At 40.1% G+C, this 20110-nt stretch overlaps 1 protein-coding gene across 3 annotated transcripts in view; it reads left to right on the top strand.

The window, feature by feature from the left end:
- The window catches only part of ccser1 (coiled-coil serine-rich protein 1), a 397790-nt gene that overhangs the window by 189397 nt on the left and 188283 nt on the right, over window positions 1–20110 (top strand). For all 3 annotated transcript variants that reach the window (XM_061929002.1, XM_061929001.1, XM_061929003.2), the window contains exon 9: window positions 9444–9521. In XM_061929002.1, the coding sequence (XP_061784986.1) occupies window positions 9444–9521 (78 nt within the window). The remainder of the gene's footprint in view (window positions 1–9443; window positions 9522–20110) is intronic.

The following is a 20110-nucleotide window of genomic DNA, read 5'->3' as shown; positions in this document are numbered from 1 at the left end:
AGTTTAAGTACACATTCTGATGGTGGAGCCTAACTCTAAAGTGTTTGTGAGTTGTAGTTTGTATTTGTGAATGAATCCAGCGCACAGCTGCAGTAATCAATACAAAAAGGCGACGTGAGTGCGCAATGTTTATATAGGAACTTCTGATCCTAATTCAGACTCCCAAATTAGAGGTCCCGTTTTCTTATTGATTTTATAATGTATATTTGTATAATGTGTGTGTTCTGAAATAGTGACAGAGAATAGAACAAGGATGGACAATTCAACCCTTAACTCAACAATGAGTAGATGAGTGTTATGTGTGTGTATATGTGTAAATAAATGAACACTGAAATTCAAGTATTTATTTTATTTATTTATATATATATATATATATATATATATATATATATATAGCTAGAATTCACTGAAAGTCAAGTATTTCTTATATATATATATCTTAACCACGCCCCCCGCCCCACCCCCGACCACGCCCCCCACCCCCTACCCCCCACCTCCCGAAATCGGAGGTCTCAAGGCTGGCAAGTATGTAATAGACGTTGAAGATGATTATTTTTGGACAAATGAGGATTCACAACTTTATCTTTTTGAAGCTGAATATACGGAGGATGAACTGCTGGTTATAGAAGATTAGCGAGCACAAGGAGAGGGTAAAACGTTGGAGCAGACGGAAGCCGAGAGAGTCAGGACCGGCTTGACTTTGTCACGGAGGAAATGTGGAGTTTTTCATTTGTCCTATAATAATCATACTTGTTTAAGCACAGTTTATTTGCCACTACAGACGGGAGGATTAGTGATTCGGAAGGTAGGCGCTAGCTCATTATCGAGGACTTTTTTGTTCATTTGTCGTTGTCAAATTTGCGGTAAACAGCTGGAATGTGTCATAAATAAATATTTGCGTATGCATGTTTTAAAAGCTCTGTCATCGGCCACATTAATACTAATTATTGTCATACTTGCCAACCCTCCCGGATTTTCCGGGAGACTCCCGAAATTCAGCGTCTCTCCCGAAAACCTCCCGGGACAAATTTTCTCCCGAAATTCAGGCGGACTCAGGTCCTCCACAATATAAAAAAGCGTACCTGCCCAATCACGTTATAACTATAGAATGATGGAGGGCGAGTTATTGGTTTCTTATGTGGGTTTATTGTTAGGCAGTTTCATTAACGTCCTCCCAGCTCGGTAACAACACACAACAACAGCAGTCACTTTTTTGTATACCGTAAAGCAGCTCGTCTGCCGTAAACTGCAATGTTGTGACACTCTTAAACAGGACAATGCTGCCATCTAGTGCATTTGATGAAAGCACTTTTGTGCGTGCAACACATCAATGCATCATCAGAGAGGGTGTTCAGCATGGTTTGAAAAATAGTGACAGAGAATAGAACAAGGATGGACAATTCAACCCTTAACTCAACAATGAGTAGATGAGTGTTATGTGTGTGTATATGTGTAAATAAATGAACACTGAAATTCAAGTATTTATTTTATATATATATATATATATATATATATATATATATATATATATATATATATATATGAAATACTTGACTTGGTGAATTCTAGCTGTAAATATACTCCTCCCCTTTTAGCCACGCCCCCCCCCCCCCCCCCACCTCCCGAAATCGGAGGTCTCAAGGTTGGCAAGTACGTTTATTGTCTATCGTCTATTCAGTTAACTGCACATAATCGTTAGGGTCATCTAATTTGTGTCGGACCAATAAAATTGGCAGTAAGAGCTGTGGCTGTAGGAAACCCGCTAATGCAGCTTTTAGTTACCCATGCAAGATGGCATCAGTTGCTTTTGAAGTGTTCTGAGTAGTCAGCATAGAGCGCCTTTATCTACCTCTGCATGCACTTTAAAATGTTGGTAGTGCTACTTGAGGTGTGACTCTTTGGGCACCTCACTATTTGATCTGATTCTGATTTGAATCAGAATTGATACTCAATTCAAACCGTTTTATTTGGCTTAATGATTATAAATATTTGTACTATTTCTTTAACCGATTTTTGATCATTATGAATGGAATAATAACGGAATAATTGATTTTTTTTGGAGCACTTTAATGTTCTACTGAGCGCTTGCTGTGAATACCAGGTGTGTTATGAATTAATCGGTTGTATTAATGGCAGTTTGTTCCATCATTGGTTCTGTTCTTCCTGATAAATGAACATGTGGCGAGAGATTTTCCTTTCAAATGATGTTAAATGTTGTGTGGCGATTGTAAGAGCTTGCCAGGATGTGGACTAGTTCAAGCGCTATTCTAGTGCTGTGAATATCTGCTAATGTGCATGATTGCAGTTCAACAGAGAAAAAAACCCTTCAAAACACAATCATTTGGTTGTGCTGACCACCCGTGAATGTGCACTCACGCTGCGTGCCGTTGCTCACCTCCATTTGGTGTGGCCACGAGCCCAAAACATGATCATTTTAGAGGCTCACTTTTGTAGTAATTATCAAAGAGATGGCAATGAGAGGTTTTGCAGGTGAACTCGACTGCACCGCATATTCCAAACGTGATTTATGGCATTAAATATTCATTCAGCTTGTCAGTTTAACAACAAATCCAAACTACAAAGTCTTTTACATACAAACCCCGTTTCCATATGAGTTGGGAAATTGTGTTAGATGTAAATATAAACGGAATACAATGATTTGCAAATCATTTTCAACCCATATTCAATTGAATGCACTACAAAGACAAGATATTTGATGTTCAAACTGATAAACTTTATTATTATTTTTGCAAATAATAATTAACTTAGAATTTCATGGCTGCAACACGTGCCAAAGTAGTTGGGAAAGGGCATGTTCACCACTGTGTTACATGGCCTTTCCTTTTGACAACACTCAGGAGGAGACACATTTTTTAAGCTTCTCAGGTTTAATTCTTTCCCATTCTTGCTTGATGTACAGCTTAAGTTGTTCAACAGTCCGGGGGTCTCCGTTGTGGTATTTTAGGCTTCATAATGCGCCACACATTTTCAATGGGAGACAGGTCTGGACTACAGGCAGGCCAATCTAGTACCCGCACTCTTATACTATGAAGCCACGCTGTTGTAACACGTGGCTTGGCATTGTCTTGCTGAAATAAGCAGGGGCGTCCATGGTAACGTTGCTTGGATGGCAACATATGTTGCTCCAAAACCTGTATGTACCTTTCAGCATTAATGGTGCCTTCACAGATGTGTAAGTTACCATGTCTTGGGCACTAATACACCCCCATACCATCACAGATGCTGGCTTTTCAACTTTGCGCCTATAACAATCCGGATGGTTCTTTTCCCCTTTGGTCCGGAGGACACGACGTCCACAGTTTCCAAAAACAATTTGAAATGTGGACTCGTCAGACCACAGAACACTTTTCCACTTTGTATCAGTCCATCTAAGATGAGCTCAGGCCCAGCGAAGCCGACGGCGTTTCTGGGTGTTGTTGATAAACGGTTTTCGCCTCGCATAGGAGAGTTTTTGTTATGATCCGCTGCCCGGATCATATTTTTGTTTTTGTTTTCAAGTCACTTGTGTTTTCAGCACCTCTTGAGTTTGTTTCTGTTGCCATGACGGCAGATTATAGTCACCTGCCTCTGGTTAGTGTCCCGGACGCGCACCTGTTGCCCGGGCACTAATCAGAGGGCTATTTAGTTTACGCGCTGGCCTCACTCGGTCTGTTGGTTTTGTTTGCTCCTACGCAACAAGTTACGCTCTTGGTTTCTCTCATAGTTTACATTTTTGATATTAGCATCTTTGCTACCCTCTTGTTTTCCGTGCCGTGGTGCACCGCGCAGCATTTTGTTCTGCAATCAGAATAAATCATTTATTCTCACCTGCAAGCAGCTTCCTGACAACCCTCTGCATCTTGAAAAGACGACCTCCGGCATCACAATGCCCCGCAGTCGTAACAGTTTTAACTTGCACTTACAGATGTAGCGACCAACTGTATTTACTGACAGTGGGTTTCTGAAGTGTTCCTGAGCCCATGTGGTGATATCCTTTACACACTGATGTCCCTTGTTGATGCAGTACAGCCTGAGGGATCGAAGGTCACGGGCTTAGCTGCTTACGTGCAGTGATTTCTCCAGATTCTCTGAACCCTTTGATGATATTACGGACCGTAGATGGTGAAATCCCTAAATTCCTTGCAATAGCTGGTTGAGAAAGGTTTTTCTTAAACTGTTCAACAATTTGCTCACGCATTTGTTGACAAAGCGGTGACCCTCACCCCATCCTTGTTTCATGGAATCTACTTTTATACCCAATCATGGCACCCACCTGTTCCCAATTTGCCTGTTCACCTGTGGGATGTTCCAAATAAGTGTGTAATGAGCATTCCTCAACTTTATCAGTATTTATTGCCACCTTTTCCCAACTTCTTTGTCACGTGTTGCTGGCATCAAATTCTAAAGTTGATGATTATTTGCAAAAGTAGTTTGAACATCAAATATGTTGTCTTTGTAGTGCATTCAACTGAATATGGGTTGAAAAGGATTTGCAAATCATTGTATTCCGTTTATATTTACATCTAACACAATTTCCCAACTCATATGGAAACGGGGTTTGTATTTATGATTAGCTCGAAGAGTCGAGATTGAGGATGGAAACAATTCTTTAGGCTTTGTTGTAAGGGTGATTGGAGATACACAGTTTAGTCTGACCCTTCACTCCCGTCCTTCAGCTACACAAGAAGGTTCCTTAGACACCATGATGGTCAGCCTCAGGCCCTCTCTGTCTCGTTCTGCCCTTCATCGCTCATTCCTGTGTTTTTCCCAGTTATTTTCTCGCTTGCTGTACGCTTCGGAGTAGTTCTGGCTACACGTCCATCTGTTTTGTACTCTTCTCCATGGTGTCTGTCGGGGGCTTTTGCACACAGTCCTTTTTCCTTTCTTGTGATCCCATCAATTTGACTGATTATGCGAGGTTTTCATCCTCCCTTGTAAGTCAATGTGCTTGTGTTGCCTGAGCTCCTTTTGTCAGTTCCTTCCTCGGTCTAAGGATGACAGGGCTTTTGATAATTCTGTGCTATACAAAAACCAGCTTGGCAGACTGGAACTGCAGCAAGGTTTTCAATTATACGAAGATAAACACGACTCCTTTCAAAGTATTTGTCCAGTAAAACGACAATAATTGTAATGGTTTTGTTTTGCTTTTCTTTGCTGGGACTCGTTACATAATTATCATTAAAAAGGTCTCGTGTTATCGTATTTTTCACCAATTTTTAAACAAGTCTCTGAGGTCCCGTAATAGTGTATTTAGAAGCCAAAAGATATCCTTGATGCTGAAATTTAGATTGCTTAAAAGTGGTTTTAGCCCTACTGGGAACATGGCGTTTTGTGTGTATGGAGCTTTATGCAAATGAGCTGTTTTTGTCCACGCCTGTTTCTGATAGTTTATATAGTCTCAGAGGAGTTCTGTTTTGCACTTTATCCGCATTTTACATATACAATGTAGCTTTGCACTAGAGCTGGGCGATATGTAAACATTTTTTTTATCAATATCACACGTTTTATAATGTTTTGAACATTATCACCAGACCTATGTAAGCCATACTTGCCAACCCTCCCGGATTTTCCGGGAGACTCCCGAAATTCAGCGCCTCTCCCGAAAACCTCCCGGGACACATTTTCTCCCGAAAATCTCCCGAAATTCAGGCGGTCCTGGAGGCCACGCCCCCTCCAGGTCCGCATGGAGCTGGAGGGGGCGATATTATCGGACATCTCTACTGATATTTATTTCTCTGCCCTTAGCTGTGTGTTTAGCTCCACGTTTGCACATGTGGCAACTTACAACCGGACGTGAAGTGAAGGTCTACTCTGATTGGCTCTTGTCACGGACATTTCCGCCATGTCTGAGTTAAAATGCTAACAGCTGATCAACCATAAATTTGTCACAACAATCGATCTCTATCATATAACCCCACAGCCCTACTCGGCACTTGTCCAACATAATAAATGCCAACATTAAGTAACGTTAAAGGGGAACATTATCACAATTTCAGAATGGTTAAAACCATTAAAAATCAGTTCCCAGTCGCTTATTATATTTTTCGAAGTTTTTTTCAAAATTTTACCCATCACGCAATATCCCTAAAAAAAGCTTCAAAGTGCCTGATTTTAACCACCCGTCCATTTTCCTGTGACGTCACATAGTGAAGCCAACACAAACAAACATGGCGGAAAGAACAGCAAGCTATAGCGACATTAGCTCGGATTCAGACTCGGATTTCAGCAGCTTAAGCGATTTAACAGATTATGCATGTATTGAAACGGATGGTTGTAGTGTGGAGGCAGGTAGCGAAAACGAAATTGAAGAAGAAACTGAAGCTATTGAGCCATATCGGTTTGAACCGTATGCAAGCGAAACCGACGAAAACGACACGGCAGCCGGCGACACGGGAGAAAGCGAGGACGAATTCGGCGATCGCCTTCTAACCAACGATTGGTATGTGTTTGTTTGGCATTAAAGGAAACTAACAACTATGAACTAGGTTTACAGCATATGAAATACATTTGGCAACAACATGCACTTTGAGAGTGCAGACAGCCCAGTTTTCATCAATTAATATATTCTGTAGACATACCTTCATCCGCTTTCTTTTCCTGAAAGCTGATCTGTCCAGTTTTGGAGTTGATGTCAGCAGGCCAGGGAAGCTAAGGTCGATATTCTTCTCTTGATCATCTTCGGTGGCATAAGGGACGGTGTGAGCCAAGACATCCAGGGGGTTTAGCTCGCTCGTCTGCGGGAACAAACTGCCGCCATTGCTTGCCGTGCTACCGAGGTCCTTTGTCCCTGAATTGCTCACACACTCCGGCAGATTCAATGGGGGTCTGGCGGCAGATTTCTTTGACTTTATCGTTGGAAATGCATCTGCTTTGAGTGTCGCAGGATATCCACACATTCTTGCCATCTCTGTCGTAGCATAGCTTACGTCGGTAAAGTGTACGGAACAAACGTCCAATTTCTTGCCACTTTCGCATCTTTGGGCCACTGGTGCAACTTGAATCCCGTCCCTGTTCGTGTTGTTACACCCTCCGACAACACACCGACGAGGCATGATGTCTCCAAGGTACGGAAAACAGTCGAAAAAACGGAAAATAACAGAGCTGATTTGACTCGGTGTTTGAGAAAATGGCGGATTGCTTCCCGATGTGACGCCACGTTGTGACGCCACGTTGTGACGCCACGTTGTGACGTCATCGCTCCGAGAGCGAATATTAGAAAGGCGTTTAATTCGCCAAAATTCACCCATTTAGAGTTCGGAAATCGGTTAAAAAAATATATGGTCTTTTTCCTGCAACATCAAGGTATATATTGACGCTTACATAGGTCTGGTGATAATGTTCCCCTTTAAGGAGTGGGACAGGAGGACACAATTGTTCACAACACCAGCATAGCTATGTTAGCTTCATGCTAAACATTATGCATTTTAACAGCAACATCATGCTGGGTTAGCCTATTCTCAAAAGCAAAAAACAAAATGATCATTGAATGAACTTATAGCTCCCACGTCTGTACCTGTCATGATCCGTGGTCCGTATCATGTTTTTGTTCTGCCAGTTTTGGACTCCCTTAGTTCCTGTTTTTGTGCACCCTTGTTTGTTACCATGGTTCCTTATTATTTCCACCTGCCTCTGATTAGAGTTCGGCACGTTCACCTGCTGCCGAGCACTAATCAGAGAGCTATTTATTCACGTTGCTCGCCACACTCGGTCTGGCGTCATTGTTTGCTGTATGCAACACGTAGGTTGATTTCTTGTTTCTTGGCTTCTAGTCCATGATTCCAGTGCTAAGTTTTGGTTCTTTAGCTTCTCGTGCGAACGGCACGCGTTCCTTTTGTTTGGTTCCTGTCTTCTTGTAATGTGTAGGATTTATGACAATAAATCATACTCCTACCTACACGTTTTGTCCGGAGTTGTCCGTTCTGCATCCCGGGAGAACGACCCCGCAGTGAGCTGCGACCCCCCCACGTGACAGTACCTGACTGATGGATAGTTAGAAGAGCTCCAGGCTTTAATTGCAGATGTGTAGAGAAGCCTGCTTTCTTTCCCCCAAAGCTGTACTCCTTTTAATGTGGTGGTTGTGTATACAGAGGGCAGACTCATCTAGCTTGGTCATTGGCGATATCATGTTACTGTACCATGTTCCCTTATGACATCATGAACATTAAAAAGTGACCGTTTGAGTGCCTCTTCTCTCAAAAGGTGGCGCAAACAATTAAGAGAGATGATAGCAATCTTCCCTCTAATTTTTCATGTGTGTGAGCAAACGCAAAAACTCCCTGAGCATTCAGTGGAGCCCATGTGAGCAACATCAGTCGTGCACACTGTGGCTACACCAGCAGCACACCTGTCCCAAACCTGACTAAATAACAAGTTCAATCTCCATCCATCCATCCATTTTCTACTGCTTGTCCCTTTCGGGGTAGCGGGGGGTGCTGGAGCCTATCTCAGCTGCATTCGGGCGGAAGGCGGGGTACACCCTGGACAAGTCGCCACCTCATCGCAGGGCCAACACAGATAGACAGACAACATTCTCTTATTATTATAATCAAATGACAGCAGTCATTTCGGTTATTTTCTAATATAAGTGTTTAGGCCCACTTACAGTGACAATAACCAAAAATATTGTTTTTCATGAACTGTGTACTTGTATTGTTTGTCTGGGTGAAGGTCCTGCTTGGGAAATAACTTGTACCCCTTTCGGACATTGCATTTAGTTCCCATTAAAACATTCACATGTTGCACAATGAGATGTAAGCAGGGGATCATGTGTACATTCCTGCAACTTCCTGTTTGTAAAAAATAAATTTTTATTAGTATTTATTTAATATACTAACAGCATTTCATGATTAATATTTATAAATTAAGATTCCTAATAAATGACACTAGAATAAGCACACATTTGATTGGTAAATCATAGTGTAACGACCTGGAATGACACTTTATGTGTGGTGTTGGAGTTGCCCGACTTTTTGTGTGGCTGTAAACGCATCACTGGCTAAGTGCCATATGTGCATGTGTTGGCGCAAGTGAGAAAGAGCGAGCGGCTGCTGTTGATATAACAAAGTTGCTTTTGGTCTGGTTTTTACTGCAGAAAATGACCAGTTTTGCTGATGGATGGAATTCATGTCCTCAAAGCATCTCAACAGATACAATATATGAACAATGATGACGAAAACTGTTTTCTCTGTCGTGTCCGTGTGTCGAAACTTGTTATGTGCTTATTTTTTTATTTGATTTTGTGCGTGGCATAGATTTGCCGTGCGCAGAGGACGCTTGAGCAGTGCGCAATTGCACAGGCGCACACCTTAGAGGAAACGTTGGATGATAGATTCACCCCACATCTGGTGCTCATAAAATCAGTCCGGTACCAAAGTGCTTGGAAGCATGGCTTTACAATTGTCACCACAATTAACATGGAACTGTGTCTTGTTTCTTGTGTTAAGGATTGGAGCAGAGAAGAGGCGTTGCTGCAGCAGCTGAAGGACAAAGACGAGCTGATTCTCAGACTTCAAAGTGAACTGGTATGAATTTGTTTATTGCTCAACATGCTCAAACCTGCGACGAGAATGGTATGGAATTGTGAGAGAATTTGATAGTGGAGGGAACAATTGAAGATATCCTCCTTAGAACCAGCATCCTCTGCAGTGGGCATTTGTGAACATGCTTAACAGGGATAATTCTTTAAGAACTTTTGTAAGTCTGACAAACGAAATAGAACACACACAAATGTTCACTGCAAACACCAACATCTCTAAACCAGATGTACAGTGCATCCCAGTGACGTGCGGTGAGGTTCATGGCTGGTGAGGCACTGACTTCATCACAGAACATATGAACCCTAAAGAGTATCTTATTCACCATTTGATTGGCAGCAGTTAACGGGTTATGTTTAAAAGCTCATACCAGCATTCTTCCCTGCTTGGCACTCAGCATCAAGGGTTGGAATTGGGGGTTAAATCACCAAAAATGATTCCCGGGCACGGCCACCGCTGCTACTCACTGCTCCCCTCACCTACCAGGTGGTGAGCAAGGGGATGGGTCAAATGCAGAGGACAAATTTCACCACACCTAGTGTGTGTGTGACAATCATTGGTACTTTAACTTAACTTTAACTTTACACATACAAGCTGTAGCACACAAAAAAGCACATTTAATAAAAAAAAATGTTTTTATGGTCTTACCTTTACTTATAAATGAAGTCCATGCGCTGCTCCTTTTGAACAAAAGCATCGATAACTTGTTTATAGAAGTCTTCCCTATCTTTCTTCAGTTTTAAAAGTATCTCTGTCTCGATGGAGATCTTCCGTTAATTATTACCTCCTGCTTCGATTGAAAGTCCAGTTTAGAAAACTGTTTTATTTTAGATATGTGATCCTCCATGTTAATAGTCCAGGCAAGAGGAAAAAATAAACGATCGCTGCTACTTGTTGCTGCTTGTTGTCACTTCTTCTGCAGCCGAGTAGTCGCAAGAATGATCTCTGGGATCACTAGCGCCCTCTACCACCAGGAGGCGGGATTACTGCGAGCCTCACACAGTGCGTCTTCGCAGCCGTTTTATGATTGCTCAGCACAAGAAATACGTTACACACATACAGTTGTTGACAAAATACACTGTACATTATATACCTCAGCTAACTAAACTATGGAAAAGTATAATATAGTTCATATAGCAATACGGTCTCACTGCACAGCAGGCCAGCAGTTAGCCGAGTCGTTGCGCAATCCATGGTGAGGCCCAACTGGCTGGTGACTCACCGCAAGTCTCTTCTCAGTATTTGAACGGCAAATGTGAAAATTCAGCGATTTTGAATAAAAATAATCTAAAACTGGTGAAGTTTAATGGAAAATAACTTTATAGTATAATCACCGGATACATATAACAATTTAATTTTTTTTTTTTCTTTTTACTTTTTTTTTCTTTCCATGATGGCACGTGAGGCCGAGCCTCACCTGCCTCCCCTGACTGCACGTCAGTGGTGCATCCAGAAAGTAATCACATCGCTTCACCTTTTTGACATTTTGTTATGTTACAGCCTTATTCTAAAATGGGATACATTTGTTTTTGTTCTCAAAATTCTACAGACAATACCCCATAACGATGTGAAACGTTTTTTTTATTTGCAAATTTATTTAAAAAATCTTACGTGTACATAAGTATTCACAACTTTGTTGACGCACATTTCGCAGAAATTACAGCCTTTTTGAATACGATGCCACAAGCTTGGCACACCTATCTGTGGGCAGTTTCACCCATTCCTCTTTGCAGCACCACCCAAGCTCTGTCAGGTTGGATGGAAAGCTGTTATGATCCGCTGCCGGGATCATGTTCAGTTTGGTTTTTGGATTCCCTCAGTTCCCGTTCTTGTGCACCCCTGGGCAATGTTCCCTCTAAGGTGCGCACCTGCGCAATTGCGCACTGCTCACGCGTCCTCTGCGCACAGTAAAGCTATGCCGTGCAAAAAATCAAATCCCACTCGAAATAAAATACACGAATCGTTTGTTTTGTATGATTTTGCAATGCAACTGTGAGGAACAGGTGACGAAAGGCGGCCACAACAGATAAACAATGTTTGTCAACACTTAAATTATTGTAACGTCTGTGGAGACACTTTAAGGCAGTGGTTCTCAAATGGGGGTACGCGTACCCCTGGGGGTACTTGAAGGTATGCCAAGGGGTACATGAGATTTTTTTTAAATACTCTAAAAATAGCAACAATTCAAAAATCCTTTATAAATATATTTATTGAATAATACTTCAACAAAATAAATGTTTAGAATTAAGTTCATGAATCCAGATGGATTTCTATTACAATATCCAAAGAGGGCACCTTAATTTGATTACTTCTATGTGTAGAAATCTTTATTTATAATTGAATCACTTGTTTATTTTTCAACAAGTTTTTAGTTATTTTTATATCTTTTTTTCCAAATAGTTCAAGAAAGACCACTACAAATGAGCTATATTTTGCACTGTTATACAATTTAATAAATCAGAAACTGATGACATAGTGCTGTATTTTACTTCTTTATCTCTTTTTTTCAACCAAAAATGCTTTGCTCTGATTGGGGGGTACTTGAATTAAAAAAATGTTCACAAGGGGTACATCACTGAAAAAAGGTTGAGAACCACTGCTTTAAGGAATTCCATCGGTCCCTTTATTTAGCGAAATTGTTTGTCGGCCATAACCACACCAAAACAATGTGTAAAATACTTTTATCCAGCAAAACTAGACGTTGTCTACCGTACAAACCAAGCCAAAAGCAACTCTTTGTCATCTGTTATATCCATACTTGCCAACCTTGAGCCCTCCGATTTTGGGAGGTGGGGGGTGGAGGGGCGTGGCTAAGAGGGGAGGAGTATATTTACAGCTAGAATTCACCAAGTCAAGTATTTCATATATATATAAGAAATACTTGACTTTCAGTGAATTCTAGCTATAAATATATATTTCTTTTATTGTATGTATATATATATATATATATATATATATATATATATATATATATATATATATAAGAAATACTTGAATTTCAGTGTTCATTTATTTACACATATACTTGTTGAGTTAAGGGTTGAATTGTCCATCCTTGTTCTATTCTCTGTCACTATTTTTCTAACCATGCTGAACACCCTCTCTGATGATGCATTGCTGTGTGGCACGCACAAAAGTGCTTTCATCAAATGCACTAGATAGCAGTATTGTCCTGTTTAAGAGTGTCACAACATTGCTGTTTACGGCAGACGAACTGCTTTACGGTAGACAAAAACGTGACTGCTGTTGTTGTGTGTTGTTGCCGCGCTGGGAGGACGTTAATGAAACTGCCTAACAATAAACCCACATAAGAAACCAAGAACTCGCCCTCGATCATTTTTCGGGAGAGGCGCTGAATTTCGGGAGTCTCCCGGAAAATCCGGGAGGGTTGGCAAGTATGAGTATATCAACAGCAGCCGCTTGCTCTCTCTCTCACCTGCACCAGCACATACACTATGGCAATTAGCCACTGGTGCGTTTATGGCCACACAAAAAGTTGGACAACTCCAACACTACACGTAAAGTGTAAATTTCAGTTGGTTTTACTATGACTCCTCAATCAGTGTGCTTCTTCTACTGTCATTTGTTAAGAATGTTCTTTTTTGGATATTAATCATGAAATGATGTTACAGGACTACATAATTGCTAATTGACTCCGAAGAGCAAGCGGGAAGTGGCAGGAAGCGGCAGGAGCGGCGTTCAGAAAGGAATCGATTTTTGACTCAACACGGCGAGGCAAAAATACAAAACTAAAGCGCTAGCATAGCGTCGAGCAGTAAAGGAAAACAGTCGCCAAGAGCGAACAACATGAAAAGACTTTGGTGTGGCAAGAAAACTACTAAGAGTGGAAAAAAAACAAGAGAAACAGAATTGTCGCGAAGATCCAGCGACTTTAGGCTGGGAGACACCAGAATATAAAGGGGAATGATTAAGGACAGAAACAGGTGAGAACACTAATCACTAAACAAAAAACAGGTGTGTTCATTTAGTGTCCAAGGCAACAAAAACGTAAACAAAAGGTGAGCGCACTGGAACATAAATAGACTCAAACATAGGAAGGAGCACTGAGGACCAGTGTTGGGACTAACGCGTTACACAAAGTAACGCCGTTACTTTCGGCGGTAAATAGTAATCTAACGCGCTATTTTTTATATTCAGTAACTCAGTTACCGTTACTACATGATGCGTTACTGCGTTATTTTACGTTCATTTTTATGTAGTATCGGCTAAAAACTGAGAAGATCTGAGTGTGTTTTATTGGAGCGCTGCGGAAGAGGCGACAAGGAAGAGGCTGTCTGTGTGTATGTGTGTGTGTGTGGGAGGGGGCGTGTCTGTGTTTACTAACAAGACATGGCGAAGCCCGAAGCCGAGTTTCTTAACATGGAGATATTCTCACTACTTTTTTTTTGTCGAGCACAAAGAAAAGAACATATTAGTTAATAGTAAGCTGTGTCTTGGATCGAAGATCCTATCCTAGCAATTCAAATCTGCTGAAACAGCTACAAAAGCAACATGCTTCGACAAAGCTAGTAAAGAGAGACACACTTCACCTCCTAAGCAACAGCGGCTGAATTTTAACGAGGCACTGAGCACTGAAGGTACACACACTCTGTCAATTCTCTTATATACTGTTGTTCTTTCATTCTAGAGTTCTAGAGTGTTTGATTATCACATCACTCTAAATGTATAGACTATAAAGTTCACAAACATAAAGAGGGATGCTAATGGGTCAGGCCAATCTTTCCTTATCTCTAAACTAAAACTGGGGAAATGTGTAGAGTGTTCTGGGCTTCAGACATGATTTTGTTTCAGAATTCCTTGAGAGAAAAAAAACGCCTGGTTAGGCTTTGTGTATGTAGTGTGTGCCTTCTTTGCTTTACAGTTATGTTGTTATTATGCTGTTTGTTACTTATGTATGTTATGTTGCAGCTATTTAAAATAGTTTTGTCAATTTGTTCTGGCCTGAAACAAGTTGGCCCTTTGAAACATATCTTTGTCTTTGTGTGTTGTATGTAGACCACATTGCTTAGCAGAGTTCAGTGATGCAAATGCATGTCAAGTTGATCAACACATTGTATTATTCTCCAGTGCAATAACAGTACTGAAATGAAGGCTAAAAGGGCATTAAAGGGGGCCCTAAAAACACACAAAAAAAATAAAATATATATAAGTAACTAAATAGTTAGTTTTCACAGTAACGCATTACTTTTTGGTGTAAGTAACTGAGTTAGTAACTGAGTTACTTTTGAAATAAAGTAACTAGTAACTGTAACTAGTTACTGTTTTTCAGTAACCAACCCAATACTGCTGAGGACAACCACTAAACTGAAAAATAACAAAAACACAGAAGACATGACACAAAGGCTGTGAATACTTACTGTATTTACAAATGATTTTTAGATCTTTTTAGATTTATTTAAATTTGCCTAATTAAAAAAACAACTACTTTTTTGTTAACTTAAACCTTTTCATTTTAAGGTGTTGTCTGTAGAATTTGAGGACACAAATATTTTTTTGGAATAAGGCTGTAACATCCAATGTGGAAAAAGTGAGGTGCTGTGAATACTTTCCGGATGCATTCTATGTGAATTTGTAGCCAGTAGGTATCAAACATGTATTTTCATTTTGATCTCTCTTAAAGGTGTGGCAGGTGTGTGAGCCATTATTGTAACTGTGCTGCCCACAGTTGTTTCATACTTACTTACATACTAAAACCTTTGAAGTGACCATTCCACACATCTGTCTGGTGTGGAAATGTTTCATCTTACAGAACTATCTTCTTCTAAGTATGTCCAAAATAAGCCAGCAAAATATCCCAATCCTTAACTTTGACTTGAATAATTAATGCAACTTGAATGCTTTGGATTTATTTTAATACATATGAATTAAGCATTAATAGCCTCTGAAGCAGATCTATTTTTAGCCTCCTTTTCAAAAATATGTTCAAATTATACCGAACAAAAATATAAATGCCACACTTTTGTTTTTGCTCCCATTTTTCACGAGTTGAACTCAAAGATCTAAAACTTTTACTATACACACAAACGATTATCCCTCTCACATATTGTTCACAAATCTGTCTAAATCTGTGTGAGTGAGCACTTCTTCTTTGCCAAGATAATCCATCCCACCTCAAGACGCTGATTAAACAGCATGATTATTGCACAGGTGTGCCTTAGGCTGTCCACAATAAAAGGCCAATCAAACAATATTTGGGAGGAATGGGTATTTTTTGAATAAGAACTCATTAAAAATGGGAGCAAAAAAAGTGTTGCGTTCGTATTTACGTTCAGTATATATTTACCGTATTTTTCGGAGTATAAGTCGCACTGGAGTATAAGTCGCACCTGCCGAAAATGCATAATAAAGAAGGAAAAAAACATATATAAGTCGCATTTTTTGGGGAAATGTATTTGATAAAACCCAACACCAAGAATCGACATTTGAAAGGCAATTTAAAATAAATAAAGAATAGTGAACAACAGGCTGAATAAGTGTACGTTATATGAGGCATAAATAACCAACTGAGAACGTGCCTGGTATGTTAACGTAACATATTATGGTAAGAGTCATTCAAATAACTATAACATATAGAACATGCTATACGTTTACCAAACAATCTGTCACTCCTAATGGCTAAATCCCATGAAATCTTATACGTCTAGTCTCTTACGTGAATGAGCTAAATAATATTATTTGATATTTTACGGTAATGTGTTAATAATTTCACACATAAGTCGCTCCTGAGTATAAGTCGCACCCCCGGCCAAACTATGAAACAAACTGCGACTTATAGTCCGAAAAATTACGGTAATATAAATAAGTAGAAGGACTTGTTAATAAGCACAAATGATGTCTGTGACTAACCACAAGGCCTGCTCAGTGGCCCTGAGATTAGTAGGTCGTGAGTCATACCAAAGACTCGAAAAATGGGACCCATTCATACTTGCCAACCCTCCCGATTTTCCCAGGTGACTCCCGAATTTCAGTGCCCCTTCCGAAAATCTCCCGCGGCAACCATTCTCCCGAATTTCTTCCGATTTCCACCCGGACAACAATATTGGGGGGCGTGCCTTAAAAGCACTGCCTTTAGCGTCCTCTCTCACCTGAAACCTTCACCCCTTAACAGCCGCGTACTGTCCAGGCATCCGCTTTACACCACCCATGGTTTCGGTAGAGGCATGGCTGAAGACGTGGTGGAGGTGGGGCCAAAAATCAGTGTTCAAAAACAAGAAAAAAAATACAAAAATGAGGGGTATTTTACTTGAACTAAGCAAAATTATCTGCCAATAGAACAAGAAAATTCGGCTTGTCAAGACTTTCCAAAACAAGTAAAATTAGCTAACCTCAATGAAACTTAAAATAAGTATATTCTCACTAATAACAAGTGCACTTTTCTTGGTAGAAAAAAAAAGAGAGACCTTTTTGCTCAATATGTTGAAAAATATTCTTAAATTAAGTAAATGCTAGTGCCGTTATCTTGACATAATGATATGCGCTCAACATTTACATTTCTTGAAACCAGCAAACATACTAAAAACGAGTTTATTGTTCTAAATGGAAATGCAACAAGGCAACCGCTTGTTACTCTCGGCGTCTCTTAGCCGCTCAGGCAAATCATATTGTCTAAGAATGCATTTTTCCATCGATAACATGACATCATCACGCCAAGTGTGTGCTCTTTCAGTCAATTAGTGCGCATATATACAGAAATTTTTTTTGATTGTAATTTTGAGGAATTTATCTGAATGTGCATGAACTATTTCTGTTCAAAATTGTTTGAAATGTCAAATGTTTAAATATTAACTGTCAGTTTACTGTACTGTGCCAACTGTACTACTATATGAGTACGTATTTTCTATTGTTTCATTGAAAAATAAAACAGCAAAGTCCATTTGGCTGTCATCTGTTTTAATTATGAGACATATTCGTGTCAAAATCATGACTTTGTTTTTTTCATACTTGAAGTAAGAAATTATTACTTTAAAAAAGTAGTTTTATACTTGTGAGTGTTGATGACACAGCTTTGCAACAGTTGATATTCTAGTTTCAAGCATGTTTTACTCAATATAGGTCATCAAATCTCAGCAACAAGCTGTAATATCTTACTGAGATCATTTAGGACCAAAACCCTTAAAACAAGTAAAACACTCTAACATAAAATCTGCTTAGTGAGAAGAATTATCTTTTCGGACAGAAAATAAGCAAATATCACCCTTATTTGAGATATTTAATCTTACTTAGATTTCAGTTTTTGCACATGGCGCATCATATAATTTGCATAATCTGTGATGATGCATATATTTTCTTTAAAATGGCCAAAAAAATGCACACATACATTTAAAAACAAATGTGTGGTATTATCAATCAGCATCAACATATATTTCTAAAATAATAATATTATTGTACAAAGTACTTTGTTGAGAATTTTTTAATTTTCAAAACAATGTGTGGATTGAAACATTTAGTAAGGGACCAAAGCGTTGTTGACACTGCCTCTCCTCCCCCGCAAAGAATACTGACCAAAAAGGTAAAGTGGATAAATGTTTTCTTCCTAATCATTGTAGCGACGTGTATGTTCAAGTTAACGAGTTTTGCCATTTTAAACTGTGAATGCACCACAAAGCTAGTGACACTGTGTGTGGGTGTTGTGTGTGTGTGTGTGTGTGTGTGTGTGTAAGCAGGGCGGCTGGACAAGAGGACAGTTCAGCTAGTTGTTGTTTTGGCTATGTTATTATAAAGAAAGTTGATCCATCACTTCGTTGTCATGTTTGTTTGATATACAGCGCTTTATATTGTGTTCAAACTTTCACTAAAATATGGACTTTCATCGAGGCTGAAACCCAATTGGGGCGGCATAGCTCGGTTGGTAGAGTGGCCGTGCCAGCAACTCCAGGGTTTCAGGTTCGATTCCCGCTTCCCCTAGTCACTTCCGTTGTGTCCTTGGGCAAGACACTTTACCCACCTGCTCCCAGTGCCACCCACACTGGTTTAAATGTAACTTAGATATTGGGTTTCACTATGTAAAGCGCTTTGAGTCACTAGAGAAAAGCGCTATATAAATATAATTCACTTCACACTTCACGTCACAATTATTCATATTTACATTATTCCTGTTGCTCGCAAATCAAGGTTCCACTTAGAGATGTCCGATAATATCGGACTGCCGATATTAGCGGCTGATAAATGCTTTAAAATGTAATATCGGAAATTATCGGTATCGGTTTCAAAACGTAAAATTTATGACTTTTTAAAACGCCGCTGTGTACACGGACGTAGGGAGAAGTACAGAGCGCCAATAAACCTTAAAGCCAGCCCAATCACATAATATCTACGGCTTTTCACACACACACACACACACACACACACAAATGAATGCATCATACTTGGTCAATAGCCATACAGGTCACACTGAGGGTGGCCGTATAAACAACTTTAACACTGTTACAAATATGCGCCACACTGTGAACCCACACCAAACAAGAATGACAAACACATTTCGGGAGAACATCCGCACCGTAACACAACAGAACAAATACCCAGAAGCCCTTGCAGCACTAACTCTTCCGGGACGCTACAATATACACACCCCGCTAGTCCCTACCCTAAACCCCGCCCACCCCAACCCCGCCCACCTCAACCTCCTCATGCTCTCTCATGGAGAGCATGTCCCAAATTCCAAGCTGCTGTTTTGAGGCATGTTAAAAAAAAAAAAAAAGCACTTTGTGACTTCAATAATAAATATGGCAGTGCTATGTTGGCATTTTTTTCCCCCATAACTTGAGTTGATTTATTTTGGAAAACCTTGTTACATTGTTTAATGCATCCAGCAAATTATGCATAATCAAGTTTTAATTCCACGATATCGGTATCGGTTGATATAGGAATCGGTAATTAAGAGTTGGACAATATCGGAATATCGGCAAAAAAGCCATTATCGGACATCTCTAGTTCCACTTTATGATTCTTCACAAAGTTAGTCATGATGAGGTAACAATAAAGGTGCATGATGAACAGTAATGAAATAACTTATGTGGTCTGCATGTATTTTCCACAAGGAGCACTGACACCGTGTATAGACAGCTGCTGGATGATTATTACGTGGGCATTTGGCTCTCAGTCCACCACGTTTTTTTTTGCTCCGTTATTACTATTCCTGCGCTAGAACTACAACCTGTTGCGCCTCCAACATAAGCGTGGGTTGGGACGAGAAGAGACAGTCTTAAAGACTCAAAAGGAAAGCTGAAAGAGATTGAGATGCACGGCGCCAAAAAAAACGCAAATCAGAAACAGATGCCAAATGAGATTCAAGTCAGTGGATATGACTGGCATGTCTCATTATGCGCCGACGCAACACTGGCACGTTATCCTACTGAGGCCTGGCATTATGTCTGCGTTTGCGCTGCTTCGATAGAGCAGGTGACAAATTACAGACGTGTGGACGACAAACAAGTGACAACAATATTGTTGCAAGTGGCAATTCTGGAGGGGATCCAACATCTTCTTAATAGGTGGGGAATAACTCCCCGTTGTCTTATGTGTATGTTACTTTGGCAAAAGTATTGAGACGCACTACT

This window comes from Nerophis lumbriciformis, linkage group LG33, assembly GCF_033978685.3.
Source record: "Nerophis lumbriciformis linkage group LG33, RoL_Nlum_v2.1, whole genome shotgun sequence".
NCBI classification, from domain to species: Eukaryota; Metazoa; Chordata; class Actinopteri; order Syngnathiformes; family Syngnathidae; genus Nerophis; species Nerophis lumbriciformis.
Note: the sequence above shows the minus strand (reverse complement) of the source record. Positions and strands in the feature narration are given on the sequence as shown.